The 19,636-nt window shown below is 35.3% G+C and overlaps 1 protein-coding gene across 3 annotated transcripts in view; it reads right to left on the reverse strand.

Moving 5' to 3' along the window:
- LOC125073657 (forkhead box protein P3) overlaps positions 1–19,636 on the reverse strand; it is a 76,061-nt gene that overhangs the window by 4,845 nt on the left and 51,580 nt on the right. For 2 of the 3 annotated variants that reach the window (XM_047684578.1, XM_047684580.1), the window contains 13 exons: positions 12,893–12,981; positions 12,000–12,102; positions 10,927–11,133; positions 10,054–10,165; positions 9,766–9,882; positions 9,142–9,250; positions 8,748–8,920; positions 8,083–8,160; positions 7,130–7,174; positions 6,446–6,522; positions 5,071–5,172; positions 4,297–4,439; positions 849–924 (listed from right to left, as the gene is read on the reverse strand). In XM_047684578.1, the coding sequence (XP_047540534.1) occupies positions 849–924; positions 4,297–4,439; positions 5,071–5,172; positions 6,446–6,522; positions 7,130–7,174; positions 8,083–8,160; positions 8,748–8,920; positions 9,142–9,250; positions 9,766–9,882; positions 10,054–10,165; positions 10,927–11,133; positions 12,000–12,102; positions 12,893–12,981 (1,431 nt within the window). The remainder of the gene's footprint in view (positions 1–848; positions 925–4,296; positions 4,440–5,070; positions 5,173–6,445; positions 6,523–7,129; positions 7,175–8,082; positions 8,161–8,747; positions 8,921–9,141; positions 9,251–9,765; positions 9,883–10,053; positions 10,166–10,926; positions 11,134–11,999; positions 12,103–12,892; positions 12,982–19,636) is intronic. The other variant, XM_047684579.1, reaches the window with a different exon arrangement.

A 19,636-nucleotide genomic window follows, 5' to 3' on the forward strand; every position in this document is an offset into this window, starting at 1 on the left:
CTACTTTCAGTCTTCTCACGCACACTAAGCCATCTTATAAACACGAGCATCACTCACTCATACTGATGCACGATGACAATGATTTAAATTACCGTAAACGAGCGAGCTTTTATGAATTGATGTATATGTAAAAAAAAATTGTAATAACTTATATATAAAAAATATATTTCTGGCAATTAGAAAAAAGGTATGAAAAATTTACCATTTCCATAAATGCCAACCTACTAAAAGTTAAGTGAATATAGTAAATTAAGTTTAATTGGTCCTTATAATCCTTGTTTACAGAAGGAATAAAAGCCAATTAGGAAAAAAAATATATATATATATCCCGCTGAGTTTCTTTCGCCGGTTCTTCTCAGATCCGAGGTGTTAAATTCCGAACCGGTGGTAGATTTTTGACAATCAATAAGCAAGTGTAAACACTTCTATATTGAATAAAGATTTTTGACTTTTGACTTTTGAGAAGATCCGATGATATAAAATATTGTCAAAGTAATATTAAATTAAAGTCATTTTAATTAAAGCAGAACTAATAATGACCAATGTTTTTAATATACAACACAATAAATCAAATAATGACCAAAAATTTTTGAAATTGTTTTTCGTTTTACGAAAGAACTAGAAAGATCGATTTGTAAAGCGAGATTGAGTTGAGCCAACCGATATATAAGACTCTGGCGTATGGTTACATAGAGAGATACTTCTCATGAATGATAAGATAATACCATAGGTAATTACTACCTTTACTTATTAGTTGAGCATATCCATAACGATAAGTCCTACCTTCTAGGTCAATTTCTAAAGAACATATTTTAAACTAAAATATTCAAATTGTAAACGATATTTACCTGAAGATTTCGCTTTAGAGCTTCATTGTAACTGTGAGGGCTCGTCATCATCGGTGGACTTTGAGCTCCCATGAACCTGTCGTAACGTTAATTCATATAATAAACGCAGACCCGAAAAATATACAAACTAATTCACTTGAAAATTAAATATCAGATTTTATTTGTTTTAATCTTTTTTTTTTTTAATAATAAAAAAAATAAAATGAAAATCATACCCCGGCCATCAGACCTTTTCGATACTTTTTTTTTAATTAAAAAAATCGTATTCTTTGTTTTAGTGTCAAAATTGTGGAGTGTACAATTTGGAAGGTATGATACCAATTATTTGTACAAGTAATTTATGTTAGAGTCGAATAATGAGTGTGTATGTGTGTGTGTGAAAAGATAAAAGATAAAAAGATAATAAAGAATAAAATAGATAAAAGGCAAGCATATAGAAAAAAATATGATATAAAAAATACTAAAACTAGCATGCGACGAAACTGCAAAAGCGAAGCAAAGCCGAGACTTACCTTAACAAGGGAGCATGCGAGTCAACACGGGGAACAAAGTAGTATTACAAGACATAATCTTACTTGGGTGTCCAACGACGATCTCCTTTACAATTTAAACGCAATATACATGCATAATGATTATATTTTAAATAAACATGACTATGAAGATATTACGTCTTTGATTGTTTTCATTTCAAACGCGTAAATCAAAAATGGTATCAGTGATACAGCAACATATCATGATTAAAGCTAATCAATCGAATCTTTAATTTGTAATGTTAAAAATATATCGCAAATCAATTAATTTATAGCTTCGCAAACTAAATACGTGTGCTTACATATCTGTTGATATAAAGAAGCGTAATGTGGATAATCTCATGACCGCGTTCAATGAAACACTTGATACTAGAAACATCACATTTCGGAAAAATGAACCAGTTTATTCACAAGTGGAATTTAAATTAATAATACTGATGTATATATAAGCACACGCTGTATATTTTATCTATATAAACATGTGGCTCTAGTTACAGACTAACATGACATTGTTTGTATCTAAGCTTATACAGTGACACCGTTCATTATGATCAGAAACACCGAATCTAAATAAAACAGAAAATCATCACTCGAAGTGATAATTTTAAGTTCGTTTCGAATATTTCACATACATGAAACTCTATTTGGACGCGATCGTCCAACGATTATCGCAAGGGTGAAGTCAGTCCATTCTACTTTTCGAAATTCCACATTCCAAGCGGTAAAGGACTAATTCGAAAATATTATTTTAATTGATTTGTTTTGTTTTATTGCTATATATTTGTGATTCAGCATGATTTTTATTTAAGAAAAATTCAAATTATATTTCAAATCTCGGAGGTAACCGATGGTCGCGTTCATCGCGGCCCTGTACCATGCTGAATAACGAATTGTCTATAAAGCTGCTAATCTGATTCGTTGGACGGTCGCAACTTCTATGCGGCTGCGCCCTTACTGTGGGGGAGCGGCGTTGGGTCCCGGCGAGGGCTCATACTTCCTGGGCCGGCCGCGGCTCAGGTGCCGTCTCTTCACGAACTCCGCGTCATCCACCATCCAGAATGAGCCGAAGTCATCCTCGTAGCGCACGAAACATTTGTGCAGAGACAGGTTCGTCCGGATCGCGTTCTATAATTCATCTATCTTTAGCACATGTAAGGAAAGTCGTATTATCCCCACCGTCAGAATCTTTACTTATGATAGTGATGTGCTTCAATCGTTCGACCGTTGTGATATTACGAACGGCGATGAGACGATTGCAGCACATTTAGATCGTCGTGGAGGTGTCGGTGATTAACATGCAGGGACGGCCCAAGAAGAGAGAACCCGGGATGGGAGCGATGGTGGGAGCGAGGTTAATAGGCAAGCCAGAAAAAATGTTATTTATCGTTGCGCTGAAATCCACGAACACACACATATAACGAACCCTAAATACAAAAATTACAATCACATATTGTAACGTCGTAAGCGATGCAATATCATTATTAAAAACGGACGTTTCGTTTACAGCGTTACTTACAAATTTAAAATTAACTACACAAATAAATACAAATTCAAAAATCTGAAACGAGAAAAACGTTTATTTACACAATAAGAGTTAAATACATAACTAGATTAGATAGAAAATATTAAGAAGAGATTAATTTGTTTAGTATATTTTGAGTCAGTGTCGAATGTTGATAGTGGTCGAATTTATTTCGTGTGTCGAGAACAATATCGTTTACAACGAATTTTCATTGACACAAGTGCATTAATTTTAGAACAAATTACTAATTTATTAATTGTTCGTAATTTGTTTGGTATTAAAATATACATATATTTCTTTCTTTAAAAATGTATAAAATATTTTTTACATCTAATATATCAGAGTGCAAAATTATGACGTTTTAATTTGACTTTAAATCGTATAGTGTTATTTGGGATATGTAATTTTCAAGTGTGTAAGTTTGTGTAAAATGAGATGATATTTGTTAGACCATAAGTGTTACTTATGTTGTCAGTTGGTCGTTTTGTGTTTGATTTATTTGAATAAATGTTAGTATTGCTTAGTATTGTCACTTTTAATAATCCAAACGAAATCGATTTTGTAAGCATGTTGTTTTAGTGTTGTGAGATTAGTTTAGTGTATTACGTGTAAAAAAGTATAACATGGGATTATTTATTGGAATAGTTGTAATGTGTATGAAATTATGTTGAAGTTAAATGTTTCAATTAAGAAACGTCTTAACACTTCAGTGTGTATAATGGATTGTGTGTCTTATAAAAGTTTGGCGTGTAATATTTGTGTGTAAAGTTAAATGTACAGATATTTTAGAAATGTAAACTGGAGTTGCAGTCAGTTATTGAGTTAGTAATATAAAACAAATTCATTTTGGGTGTATTAGTTAGATACAGTATGATTGTATAACAGAGATTTGTGTATAAATGTGTCAAGCGAGTATGTGTTTGTATAAATTGTTTATCAATATTTGTATTGCAATTTTGTATAGTGTTCTATGTGTCAGTAATTTATCGAACAATTTGTGTTGCAATGCAGTATTGTATGGTTATGAGCCCATGAGATGTATTGTTAGCTCATTTTTGTATATCGTGTATAATGGTCATTTGTATTTTGTATAGTTTAGTATGTAGTGTAAAGTGTGTAATTGTGCACACGTCTGTGGACGGAGTGTTTAGATGTGTAGTTTTTTCTGTTAGAGTGTAATTTATGAAAATTTATTTACCGTTATGGTTAAATAAATTTATGAATAAAGTGTATCTTGAATAGTGTTGTCGACATGAAAATGTGTCCAAGTGGGATATTTTTGCGATAGTGTTTAGTGGTCGTGTGAAGGTATCTGTATCGAGTGAGATTCGGAGCGGTGTATGTGTGAGCGTGGGTCGCGGGAGTCGCAAGGTCTGCGGCGGCGGCGGCGCGGTACCCGTGCAGCGGCGGCGGCGCGTGCGCGGCGCGCTGCGGGCGGCGCTTGTAGAACTCGACCTCGTCCACGGTCCACACCGCGCCCTTCACGTTCTCGACGCGCATGAAGCACTTATGCAGCGACAGGTTGTGACGGACCGCGTTCTGTTCGTACTCATCTACTTGTTATGGGCTCGGTATTGCAGTGCGACGTGCGGGTCGCGACTTCGATTCCCGAGCGTGACAAATATCTGTATGATTCGGTGTCTCATACGTGTATTTGTCGCGGTGTGTTTTACTTTCGCTTATCCTAGGGGCGGTCTGTTCTTCGGCGATGACGTTTCGACTATTTCGACATGGCGTTTCATTTCTCCCCCGATTTATTTTACGTAATTTACTTGGTTTGAATGTTACAAAATTGTAACGAGTCCTATCCCTTTAAAATTATTTATAATTAAAATCGATCTATGCAATTAATGATTGTAAAATACATTTTTTTTGTAATCGTAATTGCGCTAAACTTTAATATTCCGTTACCTTCGTACAACATTTTTTTTTTCTTTTTGCTATAGGTCAGATCGATTTGAGTATCAATGATGCATTCTTGAAATAATCAAAGCTTACCTTTGAAGGTAGGCCGTATAAACTATTCTGGTGTTAAACTAACTACAATTTACCTTATAATTCTGCAGCGATGTACAATTAATTATTTCAAAATGTATTAATACAGAAACGAGCATAAATCAAATGAACATTTTTTTGCCAATTATGTTTTCTTCTTAAATTGACATCTTACCTTCCAAGTGGCGGCGTTGCGTCTGAAGTAGCAGAATGTCGACTGGAACCAGTTGTAGATCTCGTTCAGAGTCAGCTGCTTGTCGGGAGATTCTATAATGGCCTGGAATTAAAGTCAAATTAATCAAAATAATATTCGTAATAATTACAATGAGCGTCGAATTAAATTGACTAATCAACAAACAAATTGACACTTTATCGCAAACGTATCCAAACATTACGAACCATAACAGGAAAAAAGCCAAATAAACAACATTTGACAGCAAACTGACGCGATATCATTGGCCGAGAGCTTGATCAATCTAAAAAATGGCGTTTCGAACGTCGACGAAACTGTTATCGGAATTTTGGAAGTAAAATTAATGTGGATATAATTAGTTAAGCGTAATAGTGTTGTATTATAAATAAATCATAAACTCTTAGTACCTACTGAGATATAGCTGAGTTACTAGCAAATCGCATGAAATACGTAAATCTAAGGTTTGTTTATATTTTTTCCTACTCCCATTGTAAGAGGCTATAGTTGCGGTTCGCTCGATGTTGGACCCGAATATAAACGTACCATAGCCGATTTACATAGTAGAATTGTCCCTCAGTTACGCTTAAGCTGAGTATTATTTATGTGACGAATAATTTGGATCGGAGTAGAATCGTGAACGTATCACCATTAATATTAGTAGAATTAGCCCTCAGTACAGAGAATATAATACTTAATCAAATATTTCTACACTATAAGAACTTTTCAAGTTTAAAAACTTTGCCGTTTTAACTAATAACATAACTCACGTTTGAAATGTGAGCAAATAATTATTAATAATAATATCATTTAGAATATTAATTATTAATAACTTTATATTTCGAACCAATAATTATTTCTATACACTGGAATCGAACGTTGGCTTACGATTCCTTTATCTGTGAAAAAAGGATAAGTTTTGGCGGGATTGGGGAAAAATAAAAATGGCGTGTGTGGATTTCAGAAAAATAAATATGACGTATGTTTAAACTGATTACAGATTCATGTAATTATTATAAAAATAAATACATGAATAAAATACTGGTTAAGTGTGATTTTTTTGTTTGATTTTAAATTTAGCGGTAAGGTTTGTGCAAGCCCGTCTGGGTAGGTACCACCCACTCATCAGATATTCTTCCGCCAAACAGTACTAGCCAGTATTGTGTTCTGGTTTGACGAGTGAGCCAGTGTAACTACAGGCACAATGGACATCTTAGTTCCCAAGGTTGATAGCGCATTGGTGATATAAGGAATGCTTACAGCGCTATTGCCTATAGGCGGTGGTGACCACTTACAATCAGGTGGCCCATTTGCTCGTCTGGCTGCCTTTATCATAAAAATGGTACCGACAATAACTTACCTGTCGAATTAACGATGCGTATGTAAACGGCGGCCGAACGTCAGCTGTCTTGTAGAATTCGCGATTGCGTTGAATTTCTATAAAGTTATATAACAATAAAATATATTCACTTCGCAATAACATGCCTTACCTTCAAAAAAGTAATCAAATCAAATAAATAATGACTTAAATAATAAGAAAGAATGATATTAGGACGTTAGCTTTATTGCCGAGTCACTTGTATAAAATTAATATGTAATTGCAGTTCCTGTAGATTAATAATTGCAATTTTTTAAACCGTCAGTGCTATTTGGTCACTGCGTTTATCAATCATGCAATGTTGAAAACCGACTCGTGGTCATTTCTTTGATGTATACTAGGAATGTTAAAATTTTAACAGTAAATGTTTTAACTTTTGCTACTTTTCACGATCGTGTTTTTCAGGATTTTTTAATTTCCCACAAAATACGTATATGCTTAAAATAAAAGCTACAATTGTGTCGAAGTTAAGTTGAAGTAAATTGTGACATTGATCCTGTAATCAACTTCTTTTTGTGTACGTGTACGTCCTGAGTGACGACGACGCACACGTAACAAATACTCCAAAAGTTAGAACTAGTCCGCACTGCGAGCGGGCGCGGCGAGCCGGCACTCAGGACGCACCCTTACGTATTAATATACCTTATACATGAATATAATTTTTACCTTGTTGGACGTCTAATCCAGCTCTTTCGAGCATATAGGGTAGACCTTGAGAGAGAAGCACTTTTATTTGAATAATTGTCAATCATATTTACTAATATCATTCATTTTGCCACACGTTGACACAAATTCGGCAAATTTTTGGCTATTTTAATTAAATAAGTACCAAAATACAAATTTTATTGAAATAGGGTTTTACCGACAAAATACACCGACCATTTAAAATCACCACAAATTTGAAATGTAGATTCCGAGAAGTATCGTCATGAAACTGCATTTGTCTTTTCAATTCAATTAAATAGGAACCATAAATGATATATTTACTTTTTAACTGGTTAATACCGGTTTAATCCTGTATGATCTTGTGTGATCCAGCCCATCTCTATGTCGAATTACGTTACAATTAATCGAGTGACAACAATTGGTCATTAGTGATTAAATCAGCTATTTTTTTGGCTATAACCGATCATCATCCTCCTGCCCTTTTCCTAAATTACTCGGGGCCGGCGTATAATGTCTTTATCTTCCATACTTCCCTATCTGACGTCATCTCACAAGTAACTTTCTTTCCAGCCATATCTATTCATATCTTTTCTATAACCCATATGGACGTAAATAAAATTGTAACAGCTACTAAATCAGAGACAATTCTTGAAAAAAGTTATCTCTCCGATGCTAGTGCACTTCGAATTCCCGGAAACGTTTACCTTTATAATCTTCACATAAAAAAATGATATGGCAAAAGCCCCCCTAAGCAACTACAGAACATAGAAGTCATAAGAATTATGAGTACTAAGTTATTATATGATTTTATCTCTCAAAGTTAGGTAAGTCTAGGTCCACGTTATCTGGATCATGACGACTCAATAGTATTAGATTTGAAAAGAACACGAAGTGTTAATATGAGAGTGGAATTACAAAAAAACAAAAATATATAATATTGTGACAAAACTTGCCTCCAGCTATAGCGACTCCGGATTTGTCGGAAACGCGACGTCTGACCGGACCGGGAGAAGCGCCTTCGCTGGCTGGACCTGAAAGAAGAAAGTCTTCTTGAGCTACCCCAAAACTGATGTTGCATTTCTGTTTCTTGGTTTTTTTTTCTGGTTCGAAGCAATCCCAATTTGTTTATTTTAAAGCGTGTTAAAAAATATTAATATTATCATTTTTCACCTCATATTCGCTACAATAAAAATTCAACTGTTAACTTTAATGATATTGGAATCCTTCATTTCTTTCCTTTTACTTATTTTATGATTAAGGATTGTTTATTTGCCAATTGTTTTGGTTCAAAGTCTGTTATAACTAGTTTATACAATACTTCTATTGTCTACTGGGATATCGGGTTCGAATTATTAAATTTGAAGGGATAGGGAAAGGGATGGAACAGTGGACACCTGTGTCCGTCTATACCAATATTATAAATTTGAAAGTAACTCGGTCTGTTTGTCTGTCTGTGGCTCTTTTACGGTCAAACTTTTGAACCGAATTTGATGAAATTTGTCTTCTTATAACACCTGACAACCAACTCCTAAATCGCAAGCAAGGCCTCGCGCGTCACCTAGGCCGTCGCATACGACGCGACGTGAGGCCCGCACATCGCGCGGGAGCGGCTACCCACCGTGCGGCAGCTTGGCGTGGTGCGAGTCGCGCGCGGCGTGCAGGTGGCGCATCATGGCGGCGAGGCGGTCGCGCTCGCGCCGCAGCTGCAGCTCGAGCTGCGCCACCACCTGCATCTGCACGCGCGCCTGCGCCGCCGAGCGGTCGTCCAGCGTGTGCGCGCCCTCCAGGTGCCTGCAAGGACGCCGCGCCTCTTAGTGCACGCCAATAGTAGCGGAAATGGACATTTGGTGAATATTACACCTTGGCGTGATACATACAATTCTTAAAACATTTCCATTCATCCACGACATCTGTGATCTTGCAAATTTTAGTGCCACTAAAATCTATAAATATAATTAGATTTACATGCCGAAGTTCGAAGTTACATAATAGAATAGAAAATATGTACTCACTTGAGGAAGGCCTGAAAGTCTTCAGCCAGAGCATCACAGCCAGGCCATTTACAGACACCACGCCCGAATAGCGGATGTTCCTCTATTTCACTACCCCAGAGCATTAATCCTGCAAATTTTCAGTATCGTAAAATTTTGTTCTACCCACGTTAAAATTACATCTAACAAAAATTAAAACTATTTTACAATATTTTCTTGACATTGTCGATTAATTATAGATAGATAGATCTCAAATTCTTTTTTTTTAATAAATAAATATATATTGGACAATATCACATACATCGCAATGTAAGTAGCTAAGCTTGTGTTATGGAAAATCAGAAGTAACGACGGTACCACAAACACCCAGACCCAAGACAACATAAAAAACGAATGAAAACCTGTGTACACACTGCTCGACCACGGAGGTCGTCATAATAAAAAAAATCTAGATAGGCTCTACATATAATCGATAATATTTAAGCTTTAGGAAATGATAGCAACTTCTAAACTTTAAACTTTAAAACTGTAATTTCTGTATATTTAGAAGATTATTATTGAGAAGATATTTAAGAAACTTTAACTCATGACCTAGATGAAGTATAAACAGTGGTTTCATCTTAAAGTATTTAGGTGATATCAAACCTGGAGGAGCATTAGGTGGAACAGAAAGAGGCGCGTGCATTAAATACTGCCGCTGCACCGCCTGTAGCTGCTGAACTAGCTGCTGCTGTTGAGCACCAAGTTGCTGTTGTAGAGAGCCTGTGTAAATACAGATAAATTGTTAAGCTACTGTTTCAGAAGTAACTAACACAAACAGAGAATCCATGTTCAGAAATGAAGCCACGATGTCAAAACGAATTAGTCGGCTAAGGTATTTTTCTGTTCTATAGTTCGACGAAGTCTCTAACTTTTGGTTTGTGCACCACTTACCTGGAGAACTGTCCGGTGGCTGCAAATGCGACTGTGAGAGCAAATTCAGATTGATCTGGTCCTGCAGTCGAGACTGCTCTAGTTGCCGTTTAGCAGCTTCAGACGACATGTGCTGTAGATGATTAAACTGATTTCATAAAACGTTAAGCTAACTTAACTCTTGTCATATGAACTTGAAAATGATAATGATAAGACACTCCTAATAGATTTCAGTCAAACTGCCATTTTTAAGGTCAGACAGGGGCGGATTTAGAGGTCTGGAAAGATCTTGGGATATTAAAAGCCTTTTCAAATTGTATCAAAATATACTTTATCCAAGTAGGCTTTTAAAAGCACTTTTGAATCTTCATTTTACAAACTATATTAAGTGAAGCTACCAACGGTTCGGAATGTAGATTCTATCGAGAAGAACTGGTAAGAAACTCAGAAGTTACTCTTTTTCAACATTTAAATATACAAAGTTAACGTAACTTTGTATCTTAAATGTTTTAAATTAAATGCCCCAAAAGGGTTATTAATTTTTAAACAATTTGAACATTTCTTTCAGTATCCAATGACTCTTTAATTAGTCTGACCCGGGGTTTGCACCTAAACTCTTGGGATTCACAACTTAATAAGCTTGACATGTGACCAACGAGGCTTTTAAATTGAAAGACTAATTATAATTGTATTAACAAACTTATATTGAAAAAACTTTTAATCAAAAATATATCAATAATTTAAATATTATATGAATTTAGGATTGAGGAATTGAGGTGGGAGATATTCATCTTTTTCCTCACAAACTATATTATAAAAATGATTATTAGAAGTAGGCTCACTTCTAATAATCATTTTAAACATTTCTAATAACAACTCTTTCTATTTTCCTACCTGCTTCTGCATGTGGTGCTGGTGAAACAGCCGTTGCTTCATCAACGCCTGCAGCTGCGAATGCTGGTCTAACAGCTGCATTGCAAGTAGATCTGGAGCCACTAGTGGGAGAGGAGAACGTGGAGGCGCGCTGCTGCTCCCAGCTGGGGAAACTGGTGCTGGACTGGACTGTGCCGAACCTCCAGCTGGGGAGGGTGGGGCTGATGCCTGTGGAAACATGATATTGGAGGAGTTCTATGTATTTAAAAAAAAAAAAAAAAACATTAAACAATTTGTTATTTGTAATATCATAAAAACGTTTATAATAACATTTTGCAATGAAATGTAAAATCTACAAGAATTAAAAACGTTAAGTTATTTATCAGATGAATTAAATTCAGCTGTTGAAACACTTGGAATCATCAAAAGTATAACACCTCGCCTTATTGCCTCCACTGGTGGCAGGATTGCTGGTTCGTTTTTTGCACAAATTATCGGAAATGCGATTCAACGGGGAAATGTTGCTAGCATTCCTGCCCCCATTCCACGCGGTCTTGATTTATATAAAAACTATTTTTATTGCATATTTATATATACTTAAAGTTTCTATGTAAATAAATATAAAAGTTTAAAAAGAAAAAAAAGAATACTTTATCTATTCACTAACTTCTTTCTGGAACATTAAATTATACTAACTAATTTATTACAATCCAATGTCCCAACTAACTCTCCAGAATTAGTTGGTTCTTTAATACATAAATATAGGATAGAAAAACGATTAGCAATATTTATTTACATACATATACATATAGTATGAACTAAGATAAATTTTAAATTTATAAATAAAAACTGGAGAACATCACATACATTACTCTGATTCCAATATAAGTAGCCTAAGCATTTGTGTTATGGAAAATCAGAAGAAACGACGGTACCACAAACACATAACTAACAAAATAATGAACTTTTTCTACATCGAACCCGGGACCTCGGAGTGGCGTACCCATGAAAACCGGTGTACCCACTACTCGACCACGGAGGTCGTCTGAAATACTAATTTTCTGTTTTAGTGTTGATATTATTTGTAATCTTACACGTGCAAGTGAGAGCGGCTCATTGCTGGGTGGCGGGGAGCGTCGCGGCGGCGAGCTGCGCCTGCGACGCCGTGCGTCCCCTCCCCACCTGCCGGTCTCCTCCCTACAAAACACAGGTACACTCCCAACTTTACTTAGTGGTAGGGCTTTGTGCAAGCCCGTCTGGGTAGATACCACCCACTCATCAGATATTCTACCGCCAAATTACAGTACTCTGTACTGTTTCGTGTTTCGGTTAGAAGGGTGAGTGAGCCAGTGTTATTACAGGCACAAGTGACATTACATCTTAGTTCCCAAGGTTGGTGGCGCATAGGTGATGTAAGGAATGGTTAATATTTCTTACAGCGCCTTTGTATATGGGCGGTGGTGACCACTTACCATCAGGTGGCCCATATACTCGTCCGCCAAACAATGCCATAAAAAAAAACTTCATGTCTCGACTGTATCTTGAGTACAGTTAAAATAAGTGTCATTAATTTTGAAGCCATGGCGATTATATCAGGGATGGCATATACAAGATGGAGGTAACTAAGATAATAATATACATATATAAAAGGATCCTCCTTTAAGGATTTCGTGTAATATGTAGATATACCACAAGCTCCATCAAAATTGACTTGCAAATTATGTAATTTAAAATTCGCCTGATCTAGTTTTTAATTTTGTTATTTCTGCAATATTTACATTTAAATTGAGACAAATTTGCTTAATCCATACAAAATAAAAAAGAAAGAAAAGATAATAATTTTTACATCAAAATTTTGTGTATGAAAATTCCAACATATTATAATAAGAAAAAAATATTTGAAACTTGGTACTGGTTTAAATCTTTGAAATTATTAAAATCTTTAAAATCTCTAAAATCTTAAATCTTAAGCTCTCCTTGGTCTTACCTGTCTAAGCAGCGGTCCAGCTCGAATGAGTTGAGTGGCGGCGGTTTGGCTGTCCCACCCGTGCTTGAGTTCAGTACCGGCTCCGGACCCTAAGAACAAAAAAGCGAATAAAATTTAGTACACATGTGACATAAACCTTTATATCAAATGTAACGTTTTCAAAAAAAAAACACTCAAATTCGATTTTTTAAATTTTCCAGACATCGAAATATTTGTCATTCCATTTTTGAAATTAAATACGTCACAAATAAACTAAGTTAGATACTATCTCACATCTAATTTGAAAAACTTAAGAGCATTTTTTTCTAAGCCATCTGTTTTACGAAGAATATCTAGATCTTGTTTCATAGAAGTTGAACATACTTAACTACTAATACCATAATTATCGTCCCTTTGAAAACGTACAAGACGTTTATATGGCGAGTTTCATAAACAATATCAATAAAATAATAATAAGCAGACTGACAAATAGTCCACCTGATGGTAAATGGTCACCACAATCAGTGACACTGGCATTTTAATCATCCTTTAGATCATCAATGTTCCACCAACCTCGGGGACTAAGATACTATGTCCCTTGTGCCTGTACTGAGTGGCTTTCATTCGTCCAACCGCATCACAACGATACTAAGTATTGCTATTTGGTGGTAGAATGTGTTATAGAATATATAAATTTTTTAGCTATTCTAGAATATTTAATTCTTATAAGTGACTATGAATCATGATTTTACAAAATTTATTGAACTTAAAGCTACCGGTCATAAATGTACACTCCGCGGAAGGGAACCAAGTTGAAATTCGGAACTTTTATACTTAGTAGCGTAATATGCCTCGTGTAACGTATAAAAACAAGGTTATGTAATTAATTACTATTATAATAATAATATTTATAAGGTTTTATTTAAAAATAAACTTATTTACTTCGTGGTAGGGCTTTGTGCAAGCCCGTCTGGGTAGGTACCACCCACTCATCAATAACAGTACACTGTATTGTTGTGTTCCGGTTAGAAGGGTGAGTGAGCCAGTGTAACCACAGGCACAAGGGACATAACATCTTAGTTCCCAAAGTTGGTGGCGCATAGGTGATGTAAGGAATGGTTAATATTTCTTACAGCGCCTTTGTCGATGGGCGGTGGTGACCACTTACCATCAGGTGGCCCATATGCTCGTCCGCCAACCAATGCCATAAAAGATAAAAGAAAAAAAAAGAAAGATAATAAATTTAAGGTTAATAATAACCTCTGTAAATATAAATCAAATATTAGCTATTTATTATTTTATGATTCATTTAAATAATATTCTTTATATTTACAAACAAATCGATATCGTCCATTCGACATAATTTACATTATGATGTATGGCTATAATTTTATGACATTTAGCAAAATATAACAGTGTCCATGACGAGGGTTGCCAACGTATGACAAATAATTTAATTATTTTTTAAAATAAATGTGGTTCGATAGATGGACGAGAATGAAGAGGAAGATGCATCATGGTTAGGCATAGTTTTTTTTTGTTTTTTACATGAGAGAGATGAAATATATAACGTAGAGGGAAACAGAGAGAGAGAGAGAGACACGGAAGTGAAGCAAAAGTTACTGTAATAAGTTATGTTACGATGATGTTGATGATATTACCAATGTGGTATGCTTAAGAGACACTAGCCAACTTTGCACGACATATTATAATTCAAAAGAGCCGAGATATCCCAGTGGTTACACGTACATCTTAACCGATGATTGCGGGTTCAAACCCAGACAAGCAACACTAAATTTTCACGTGCTTAAGTGGAGAAAACATCGCGAACCTGCATGCGTCTAATTTCAACGAAATTGTGCCACATGTGAATCCACCATCATTCCACTCGCATTAGAGCATCGTAGTGGAATATGCTCCTAACCTTCTCCTCAAAGGGAGGCCTTAGCCCAGCAGTGAGAAATTTACAGGCTGCACATGTTGTGTGTGCGTAAACACGCATGCACTCTATTATCTCACTCATAACATAATGGGACAGCAAATTTGACACGATTAGGGGAGTTTAGATGTACTGATTCGGGAGCGCCAATGTCGATACCAATAAACTAGCCAATAGACCAACGCGGCCATCACTAAAAAATAGCAAACTGTACTAGAAAGTCGCAAATAAAACTCGCAATAGAATTCACCTTGTTCACCTCTTAAATATGTATAACATCATTTTAAGATATACTGTATATATTAAGTCAAAAATAAAGCAGACCTCAAATATTTTACCTATTAATTTTTCGGTACAGAACAATAAAAATTTTAAACTGATTGGTAAATAAAATCAATTAAATTGAAAAAGCTTCATTTGTACAATCCGATGGCATTACAGAGGCGAAAATTATTTAACATAAGCGTCATACTCTGATGTTACATTTAAAAAAAGGATTAAACTATTTTACGCAGTAATAGACTTCTTTGTAATGTTACGATCCAGTTTTGAAAGAAGAGTTCATAGCCCTTGGGTTTCCTTTAAAAGTCTTCCTTATGGATATTAGTATTGTGAAACAATCACCAAAGCTTCTCTTCAAAAGGAGAAAAGGTTCTAGATCAGTGCCACATTTAGTCTTTACAATCTTGGATTCTATGACGTACTTTGTTTCTCTAAATGCTGTGCCCAACTCATCTACACATATATTTACAACCTGAAACCTTTCTTGTAGTTATCGTGACTACGAAGCATTGAATTACTACCAGAAGAGTTCGTAATTAATTTTTCCATTGAGGTTCAGTTCCATAGGTACTGATTGTTATCAAAACATTTGTTAACAATGGTCGAGTTTAGCTAGAATAAATCTTTCCGAAGGGAGACTGAGTCACACATTTCTACTTAAGGCAGATGACCTTTTACACCTGAGAAAATTGAGCATTTGTTATATAGTGATTTTGACTCTTGCTAGACTCTAAGTATTATTATAGTAGCAGATGTGATATCTAGATTAGGCCAGTGTTACTGGGATAAGGGACTTATTGTCTTATATTCTGTAGTTTCATCAATTAGGTTCCTTGAGATAGCCTGATAGAGTAACTCTTGTCCATAAAAGTAATTATTGTAAAAAGTAAACATATATCATTATGTTAGTGTAGTAATATATGTAAAATGAGAATATCTTCAATAGGTAAACGAAGAGTTAGGTCCAAAGTTCACTAAAGAAGATGTCGTATGAAATATTGCAGGGAGAGATGGTGCTGGCGAAAGACATATTTATCTGGTGGTAGGGCTCTGTGCCCTAAACTCGCTCTCTCTTTCAATTAACTAGGTTATTGTATCTGTCATAGATTAGTTCAGAGAACGGCATCTAAGTAACTCTATGTAATTCAAAAGTACGGAAAATAACACTAAATGAGCCCACTTTTATCGCAAGGAAGGGAGAAGCAGTTCCAATTTTCAATCATATTTTTAAGTTTTTTTAAAAAAAACTATGTTTCGATTTATGTAGTATTTTTATTGGATAGTAAGGCTTTGTCAAACTGCAAATCTTTGTATTGAACGATCAGCGAACCTGAGTAGCGACAGGTGTAAGAGCCATAAGATCTTAGTTCCCAAGGTTCGTGGAGCATTTGTGATGAGAACGTTTAATATTTCTTGCATTAATTAAGCCAATTGACAGTATAGAGAACTTACCACCAGGCGCCATTTGCCATTGTACCTACATATGACAAAAAAGAACAGACAATAATCAGGAAATAATTGGAACAATAAACGTGATTGCTACAACTTAGCTTTGCGTATTGTAGAACAGTTTGTAAAGTTCTGTTAGGAAATGATCCTGATTTTACTCAGAATATAGAACTACGTCGGCGGTATAAGCTCATAAAAGTCATGCTTACACTCTCGAAACAAATAAATGCTTACTTTAACTTAATCAAAACTTTCACATTTAGTTTTTTGTAAATTTTAAAGAACAGAAAAATGCATATTAATAACAATCTTATTTAGATAAATAACGTCGTATCATGCAAGATATTCTTTCTAATATAGATAGATAGATTATTTCTATATCTGATGTAACTGTTTTATTTTTTTTTTATGTTATAGCTTGGCAAACAATCAATTGATTCGTATTTATACAGAAGGGATTGTACGAACCCCATAAAAATCTGACAGATTTTTCTGTAACGTCAAATATTATCCGCCCAATACGAGAAAATATCAATCCCAGTCCATGTATATAATATAATGGCAGCCCTATAATAAAGACCGACTTGAAAAAATAGTTAATATGTTATTGAAGTGGGTAGCGAGATATAAACATATTTGCACTATGAGCTCAGTGTTTTGACTTCTTGTGTAAACATTGACTAGCAAGTGTTCAATGTAAACTATTTTATGTGACCATTTTTAATAATAACGACGTGTATACGATTATATACGAGACGAGAATTATGAAAGTCGTATGTAATTTACAAAACTCAGATGGGGTTATTGACGTCATACATACATAAGTATTTTCCTTAGAGGTATTAATTTCTCTTTACAGGCAATTACTCTTCTTTTATTCTTACGCGTTTGAATTTACGCAGGTTTTAAAATATTCTAAGAAACCGGTTCTCAACTTTGAATATTTATATGTCTAGATAAACTATCAAAACTGAAAATGCGGCGAAAAAAAGATGTGCCAAAAGTTGACCACTAAGTACACACACACTAGTAAAGTTGTGTAACGTTTGGCAAGTGTTATACACAGCTGTCCCGCACACCATGATAATAAAATGTTTCCCTATTTAAGGTCCATAGTTATATAGACACAAGAGCTGGCGCTTACGTAGCCCGAAAAATGAGCCTAGCAATTCAGAGAGGTGAAGCTTAAATGCGACAGGACAATCGTTTTGACGGCGTGTTTTTTCTATAATTTGTACAGCTTGTCCGTACAGTTTTGTTTTTTCACAGTGTAATGAATACAAGGTAAATGCTTAAACTAATATATATATATATTGGAAACATCACATACATTACTCTGATCCCAATGTAAGTAGCTAAAGCACTTGTGTTATGGAAAATCAGAAGTAACGACGGTACCACAAACACCCAGACCCAAGATAAAATAGAAAACTAATGAACTTTTTCTAAATGTGGCGTACCCATGAAAATCAGTGAACACACTACTCGACCACGGAGGTCGTCAATATCTTTGTGTAGTTTTTTTTAACTCAACCGTGTTTGAAACCTCATAATCTGTGATTGATTGTTATCTTTTATGAAGACCAAGAAGATGAAATAAAGATGATACAAGTAATTACAAAGATCAGTGATTATTTTGTTGCAGCTAATAGCGTAGCATAGCCGCTTCGCGCAGTTTGCAATTTACAAAGAAAAGTACGATTATGTGCCCTTTTTAAAATTTTCATAGCGATATTTAGTTTCGTGTCAATAACATGTATCTCCTTTACAATCATAGTAGCACAATATCTTTTGCAGATCTGATACAAAACCAAGCTAACCTAATTTTAAAATTAACAATGAGTTTTATAGTTAGCCGAGGAAGATTTTTTATACAATCCTGTCACTATATTCAAAAAACGATTCGTTTAGCTTAGAGATAATAGAAATTTCAATGGGGCGTTTTCCAAAAGTGCTTGAGTTTCGAAGTCCCATAAATATAACACATAGGAATAATGAATATAATAGAGTGATTTTGAATCGAGAAGGTGTCCGAAAAACTGGGCATCAGCTTCAGCCATCTCACCAATGATGGTATAGCCTTGGATCAGCAAAATTGGGCCATTAAAATATTTTTTGGCAGGGAAGGTCGCCGTAACACTGCTTGCTCCGGGCGCTTGTTGTAGGTACTCAAGACTAGGCTGGATCTAAGCAGGTCAAAGTTCAATTCCATATGAGCAATGACTTAGATCACAACGGAAATAGCACTATTGAATATTTCTTTAATAGATTTTTTTTATATGTCAATTCACCACTGCTGGCGGCCTTCACTCTGTTTGAGGATAAGATTTGGAGCATACCTATTCCACCACGCTGCACCAATGCGGGTTGTTGGATACACGTGTGACAATATGTCTTTAAAATTAGACACATGCAGGTTTTCTCACGATGTTTTCCTTCACCACCGAGCACGATATGAATTATAAACACAAATTAAGAACATGAAAATTCAGTGGTGCTGCTGCCGTTAATTGGGCACCTGATAATAACTCACTGCCCATAGCTATTGGTTTTTATAGAAATATTAACCATTGCTTACTTCGCCATTGCGCCACCAACCCTGGCGACGTCCTTTGCATTTGTAGTTTAACTGGCTCATTCATTCTTCAAACTTTAACACAACCATTAGCTACTAGCTGAAACTGCGTCATTACCAACGCAAAATATAAAATACAAACTTCCAAGCCCCGTTTTACCTCCTTAGGGGTCGAGTTCGAATTCTTCTTAACGGATATCTACACCTTATAAGGAACCTACCTGCCAAGTTTGTAGGTGTTATATTTTCTGAGATTTCGTGATTAATCATTTATTTTTTTTTTAGCATTAGCAACCTGTATATTTTCCCACTGCTGGGCTAAAGGCCTCCTCTTCCTTTGAGGAGAAGGTTTGGAGCATATTCCACCACGCTGCTCCAATGCGTGATTAATCAGCGAGTGGTATTTCGCTTTTATATACATATATGGATTTGCTGGTAGAATAGAATAGTGGATTGTACCAATCAGGCTTGGACGAAATAAATATTCTCGATTACGAATCACAGTGTAATTTTTATTATA

The sequence above is a fragment of the Vanessa atalanta genome, chromosome 25 (genome assembly GCF_905147765.1).
Source record: "Vanessa atalanta chromosome 25, ilVanAtal1.2, whole genome shotgun sequence".
Lineage (NCBI taxonomy): Eukaryota > Metazoa > Arthropoda > Insecta > Lepidoptera > Nymphalidae > Vanessa > Vanessa atalanta.